General features: G+C 45.0%; 1 protein-coding gene across 14 annotated transcripts in view; it reads left to right on the top strand.

Moving 5' to 3' along the window:
* LOC115536994 (LIM zinc-binding domain-containing Nebulette) overlaps positions 1–7,500 on the top strand; it is a 72,033-nt gene that overhangs the window by 53,590 nt on the left and 10,943 nt on the right. For 12 of the 14 annotated variants that reach the window (XR_003974761.1, XR_003974762.1, XR_003974763.1 and 9 more), the window contains 7 exons: positions 891–998; positions 1,666–1,776; positions 2,117–2,227; positions 5,092–5,202; positions 5,715–5,819; positions 6,279–6,383; positions 7,065–7,178. The exons of the other annotated variants lie outside the window; for them this stretch is intronic. Coding sequence is in view for 9 of the 12 variants with exons in the window: in XM_030348540.1 (XP_030204400.1) it covers positions 891–998; positions 1,666–1,776; positions 2,117–2,227; positions 5,092–5,202; positions 5,715–5,819; positions 6,279–6,383; positions 7,065–7,178 (765 nt within the window). In the remaining 3 variants the exon portion in view is untranslated. The remainder of the gene's footprint in view (positions 1–890; positions 999–1,665; positions 1,777–2,116; positions 2,228–5,091; positions 5,203–5,714; positions 5,820–6,278; positions 6,384–7,064; positions 7,179–7,500) is intronic. 14 annotated transcript variants of the gene reach the window in all.

Here is a 7,500-nt window from a genome sequence, read left to right as displayed (position 1 = left end):
TGTGTGTGGGTGTGTGTTATTGTGTGTGTGTGTGGGTGGTTGCGTTTGACCATTTGCTTGTGCATGTGTTTGTTTGCAAATGATTTAAGGTTTGTCAAAGAAATATGCAACCATGCATCACTCTTGATCATAATGCTCAATATTTCTCCATATACTCAACCAATTTAGTTTGTAAAAGTGAGGTAAATTGTGAGGTATCTGTTAACAAGTCTGCTGCTATAATTCAATACACAAGCTATATCTGTTAAACTGTATATGTCTATATCTGTTTTACTATATATGAAACTGTATCTCTAAATAATGAAGTATACAGAGTTTGGTGGTGAATCTATCTCGCCTGGCTCTTGGAGTGGGGGTTTAGACTCAGGTTGACTTATTGTTTTGTGAAGCATTGTTGAAGTGATTTGAGAACACAAACCCATACTCTGGAGTCTAGACTGCACCCGCTGGTTCCTCCCGAGGCAGCCATTATACCTGTGGAGAGGTGCACTACTCGCAGCTCCCAACTGTCGTGTTGACACCAGTCAATTCCTCACTTAAAAGAACGAATGTCTCCAAAACGATGAATACATCTTCGAGGTCTATTCCCTACTATTAAGCACACGGCTTGTGTCCCACATAACACAATGAGGTCAGATTCAGGTCACTAAGTCACTTGGTCAATCTTTATTAGAAGTGTAAAAGGCCCATGTTAAGGAAAATACACTCAAATTAAAAAAAAAGTTTTATTATATGTTTTAGTAGTATGAAATACCACCCTTGATCATTTTGATATATTAGTGTACGATGCCTCCCTTTAAGAAAATACACTCACTGGAAAATAGATGTTTCATCATATGTATATCTTTCATTTCTGTCTGTGTTGTTTGGCTTCCTTGCATGTTCTACAGTCCAAGTACAAGAAGGACAAGGAGGATCTGTCCTGCACCCTGCACTCTCTGCTCCCAGAGACACTGGAGACCCAGTTTGTTAAGGAGATGGCTCTCACACACAGTGAGGTGGGGAAACCGTGTGTGTGTGTGTGTCTGTGTGTTTTTGTGTTTTTGTGTGTGTCTGCGGTGTTTATCTTGCTGTGCATTAGTGTGTATAATGCGTCTTTGTTGGGTTGTGCAGTTCTAGATTTCTGTATGAGTGCATTATTATTATTATTTGTTTATATTTGTCGTAGAAACAATTTTAGTAGGGGCAGCACAATGTGTTCTTAACACACACCCAACCTCCATGAACATGCTCAGTTCTTGTTAAAAGCATAATGCATGCTAGCTGTGACTCTGTGTTAGCTTGTTTTTACTAAAGCGTGATAGAACCAGAGCGACTCAAAGCAAAAACATTATTTAGTAGGGTTTTGATGAAGCTAACGTTGTCCTGGTTTGTTTCACATGTCTTTACCGTGGATATCTTATCACTTTTCTTTTTGTTTATTTGGCTGAATTGCCATTATTCTTGTGGACAGTTCTATTTATCCATTTATTTGTTGTCATTGTTTTAGTTTTGAGTGACATTTGGTGGCTTTGATTGACGTGTTGTGGATTTGATCGACATGTGGGGGATTCAAGTGACATGTGGGGGATTTGAGAGAAGTGTGGTGGATATGATTGAAATGCAGTGGATTTGATTGACATGTGGTGGACCAGAGTGACATGTGTTTTTCTTCTTTGACGTTAGAATAAGTACAAGGAGGCGGGTAAGAAGGAGCTGTCCTCCCCTCTCTACTCCGTCCTCCCTGAGACCAGAGACATGCAACACGCAAAGGAGCAGTCCCAGCTCTGCAGTGAGGTACACACGCACGCACACATGAACACGCACATAGGCACACATACGCGCACACACACACGCACACTCACACGTGAACACACAAACACACAAACATACACACACACACACACACACACACACACATGAACACGCACACACACGCACAAACACAAGCACGAATGCACACTTCTGATAACGATTTTTACTTCCAAGTTACATTGTTCCTGGTAACCCCTCAGCCCCCGGCCCAAACAAACACATCAACACAAGACGACGATTGGTGGTCTTGTGTATCTGGCTGCCTGAGGTACGATTAAGGTTAGGTTACTAAACCTTCCTCTGCCTCGTTTCTTTCCAACAGAAGGTGTACAGGGACGAGGGGAGGAAGGACGCTGGGACCAGTCTGTACTCCCAGATGCCCCAGACCATCGAGACCGTGTTCGCCAAGGAGCAGGGCCGCACCCAGAGCAACGTAAGTGGGGGGCCCTCGACTCCTTCCAGCCTAGCAGCCCCTAACAGTGTGGACAAGGTCTTGACGCCGTTGTTTGTTAGACTAGTTCCGAATAGACGGACAAGAACAAGTTTCTCTTCCAACTTCTCCTCCACAAGGTCGACGGGGACCGCCCCGTCTCATATATGATTGGTTGACCTGTAAAGAAGCGGCAGTGATGACTGCAGCCTTCCTGAAAGGTTCAGATATTTTCACCCAGAAGCTCTCAGAACGTACACATTTCCAGGGGGGCCTATGAAGCCCGTTGAGACCAGAACTGTGGTGAGCAGACGTCCTTCATAGTGGAGGGCTCCATGTGACACAATGCACTCACATCGACTCCACGCTTTATCTTTGTCGGTGAACAAAAGCCCACATTGAGGTCGATGAGATGTGATTAGACACGCTTCAGGGCATCGTGGACGCGTGTCGGTGGGGGTGCGTTGGCCGGGACACATACACAACAGCTGTATATTTGACTTAGGGCTTCAGGGTACAGACAATGACCTACTGCCCTCACATACATGCACACACACACACACACACACACACACACACACACACACACACACACACACACACACACACACACACACACACACACACACACACACACACACACACACACACACACACACATTCACAGACACACAGACGCACACACACAGACACACACACACAGACACACACACACACACACACACACACACACACACACACACACACACACACATTAACCTACTTTCATAGACACACACATGCTCACACATTCATTTGCGCACCGACACACACACACACACACACACACACACACACACACACACACACACACACACACACACACACACACACACACACACATGCACACACACACACACACACACACACACACACACACACACACACACACACACACACACACACACACACACACACACACACTAAGATACGACTGACCAGATTCAACATTTAATTCGATCAAGAATAAATGAAACAGTGTTTTGTTTTTGTTTAGTTTGTTTACTTTAGTAGTAAGTCAATTAAATAAGTAGTACATTTATTATATGCATTATGGACAGTTTGACATTTTGAAATATAAATTACCTTATATGTGAATGAGGAGTAGGAAGTCGGTATTTCTCACACCAATTCAGTGGGCGTGTTGATGATGGTTCAGCATGTCATTGAGTGGCCCCCTAAATGATAATCAGCCTGTTACCTTTTGTTTGCTGAATGGTTAACATATATTAAAATGTTGGCTCTGCTTTTAAGAGTCATTTGTGGTGAACAAATGTAATACGTTGTAAAATTATAGGCAAAATGTTATTATATTATGCGCTCAGAAATTTGTTACATTATCGACTGGGGTTTCCACATTATTGCTATGGGTTTAATTACTACTAGAGGTTGTAATTAATATAAACTGTATATTTGGAAACTCTAGTATATATATATAACAGCCCCACAGTAGTGTTATAGTAGTGAATGCCATTGCTGTTATATCATTCATCAGGATGGATTGCTTGTTGTGGTTTTGTTGTGTTGAAGCTAACTGGAGCATGTGATGCACAACATGTCTCCATGCTGAGTGTGGTTACACACGCTCGCTAGCATCAAAGTAGCATCTCCTCAGACAGGAGGCTCCGAAGGGAACAGCTACAACACTGGCTGTTGGCCCCAGGCTTGTGTTTGTGTGTGTGTGTGTGTGTGTGTGTGGGTGTGTGTGTGTGTGTGTGTGTGTGTGTGTGTGTGTGTGTGTGTGTGTGTGTGTGTGTGTGTGTGTGTGAGTGTGTGTGTGTGTGTGTGTGTGTGTGTGTGTGTGTGTGTGTGTGTGTGTGTGTGTGTGTGTGTGTGTGTGTGTGTGTGTGTGTGTGTGTGTGTGTGTGTGTGTGTGTGTGTGTGTGCGCCATCGTTAATGCAGCAGAGAAAGATATGCTTTAGACACTAGTGGGGCTCTCCAGCAGAAAATCTAAACATTTATCAAAGTTGTGCTCCATATCAGCAGTGCTAGGCAGTCTGGCAGTGTGGCGCAGGAGTTGTTTCTTGTACCCTTGAACAAAGACCTATCTCATCTCTGAAATATTTGAATCCTGTCTCTTGTAATGTGATTGGTGGATTCAAATAAAGAATTAAAATGTGTGTGTGTATGTAATGAGTACTGCTGACTACAGACACCTTGTGCCCTCAATACAAGACATGTCTTTAATCTATTTATCCTCTTACCCCCTCCCTTATCTATTCTCTTCCTGTTCTTTTTCAGCATATATTTTCCCATTTTTCTTAACGCTCGACTTCCATATTAATCTCTCCCCCTTTCACTATATTTTCCTTCTCAAATCTGTTCATCCTCCGCATCTCACACACCTTCATTCTCTCGCCACTCCTTTTGGCTAAACAGTGAGAATTGTATGCAAAATAACTATGGAAATTCAAATCAAACATGTACCTCAGACTATATTATGTGCATGCATCTCATCTCAACACTGGGAATAGTTGGTAAAGCTGGGATGGGGTCAAATTATACAAGAGTTACAACATTTTGGAAACTTTTTCACATTTTGCACATATTTGTGTAAATCGATTTTAAGCCAAACATGCAAAATTGGTGACATGTTGCTTTGAGCTCTCCCTCCACCGATTCTGACTCTCTCTTTCCCTCTTTCGTACTCTCCTTCTTGCTCTCTCTCTCTCTCTCTCTCTCTCTCTCTCTCTCTCTCTCTCTCTCTCTCTCTCTCTCTCTCTCTCTCTCTCTCGCTCTCTCTCTCTCTCTCTCTCTCTCTCTCTCTCTCTCTCTCTCTCTCTCTCTCTCTGTCTCTCTCTCTCTCTATGTCTCTCTCCCTGTGTAGAAGCTCTATAAGGAGCAGTATAACAAGGATAGAGGCAAGGCCAACTACAACACCATGGAGACCATCCCAGAGATCCAACATGCTATGGAGGTCCACAAGCACCAGAGCGAGGTGCACACACAAACGCGCACGCACGCATGCACGCACACGCACACGCACACACAAACAGACACACAAACAGACACACACACCTACACACACACACACACACACACACACACACACACACACACACACACACACACACACACACACACACACACACACACACACACACACACACACACACACACACACACCTACACCTACATACATACCTACAAACATACCTACACATACGCACACACACACACACAGACCCACAAACACCTACACCTACAGTCATGGAAACACACAAACATACACACCTACACCTGGACACACACACACCTACTCCTACACATTCACACAGACACACACACCTACACCTACACGACACACACACACACACACACACACACACACACACACACACACACACACACACACACACACACACACACACACACACACACACACACACACACACACACACACACACACACACACACACGTTGACAGCATGTTGTTGCTGCTGTGTGCAGGTGGGCTACAGGAAAGGTAAACAGGAGCTCCACAGCTTCGCTAACATACTTGCGGACCGTCCAGACATCGTCAACGCCACCAAGGCTGCTAAGCTGGCCAGCGATGTGAGTGTGTGTGTTATTATAAGTGTGTGTGTGTATTTGTTTACATTGATGTACTTGTGTGTATGCATGTAAGTACGTGAATGTCTGTGTTAGCAGTCACATTATATGTGTGTTTGTGTGTGTTCGTTTGTGTGTGTATGCAACCGTTGTTGCAGATGTATGTCTTTGTAACTTTGATGTGTAGAAAAGTCCAATATGCTTTCTACCTCACTGATTGTGTGTGTGTGTGTGTGTGTGTGTGTGTGTGTGTGTGTGTGTGTGTGTGTGTGTGTGTGTTTGCGTGCCTGTGTGTGTGTGTGTGTGTGTGTGTGTGTGTGTGTGTGTGTGTGTGTGTGTGTGTGTGTGTGTGTGTGTGTGTGTGTGTGTGTTTGTGTGTGTGCATGCCTGTGTGCCTGTGTGTGTATGTGTGTGTTTGCGTGCCTGTGTGTGTGTGTGTGAGTGTGTGTATGTGTGTCATAGGTACTCTACAAGAGTCAGAATAAACAGGCAGTCTACAACGCCGCCTCTGTCTTGGAAAGATCTGACATCCAACACGCCAAAGAGGCTTCTAAACTAGCCAGCCAGGTACACGTACGCACGCACACACACACACACACACACACACACACACACACACACACACACACACACACACACACACACACACACACACACACACACACACACACACACACACACACACACACACACACAAGCTCGACAGATGTAAGATTCAATATCATTATCTATGTAAGGTATGTACTGTACACCATTGAAACAGTGTTCAGTAACAACATACTGCCCACTCCATAGTGCCATTCAACACGGCTGGCACTGACCGTATTCTGTCAGCCTCACTGGAAGAGAGGCGCCACTGGGCCCTGCTGTTCTGTTGATATGCTATGTGTCTCTATCTCTATGTGTCTCTCTCTCTCCCTCTCTCTCTCACACTCTCTCTCTCTCTCTCTCTCTCTCTCTCTCTCTCTCTCTCTCTCTCTCTCTCTCTCTCTCTCTCTCTCTCTCTCTCTGTCACTCTCCCTCTCGCTCTCTCTCTCGCTCTCGCTCTTGCTCTCTCTCTCTCTCGCTCTCGCTCTCTCTCGCTCTCGCTCTCTCGCTCTCGCTCTCTCTCCATGTAACTTTCTATGTCTCGGTCTCGTCCTCCTCTCTCTCCCTGTCTCTTTTATCTATGTCTCTCTCTATGTCTTTATTCTCTCTGTCTCTGTGTTCGATGTCTCTCCCTCAGCTTGTCCTCCGATGTCTCCATAGGTGAAGTACAAGGAGTGGTTTGACAGGGATTTAAAGGGCCAGAAGCCCCATTACAATCCAGCAGACTGTCTGTCCTTCAAACACACACAGGCGGCCTCAACTCTTGCCAGCCAGGTACGCACACACGCACACACGCAAGCACGCACACACGCAAGCACACACACATGCACACACACGCACACGCATACACACACACGCACACATTCTCACACGCATGAGCACACAGACCAACTAGGTGTGTGATTGTGTGAGTGTTTGTGTGTGTGTGTGTGTGTGTGTGTTTATTTGTGATTCTCTTTGGCAAAATGCTGATTCCACACTGTTGTGTAGGTGTTACCATGGTAACGTAGGGTGCCCAAAGCTTTAGCTAAAACACACACACACACACACACACACACACACACACACACACACACACACACACACACACACACAC

Source organism: Gadus morhua, chromosome 23 (assembly GCF_902167405.1).
Source record: "Gadus morhua chromosome 23, gadMor3.0, whole genome shotgun sequence".
NCBI classification, from domain to species: domain Eukaryota; kingdom Metazoa; phylum Chordata; class Actinopteri; order Gadiformes; family Gadidae; genus Gadus; species Gadus morhua.
Note: the sequence above shows the minus strand (reverse complement) of the source record. Positions and strands in the feature narration are given on the sequence as shown.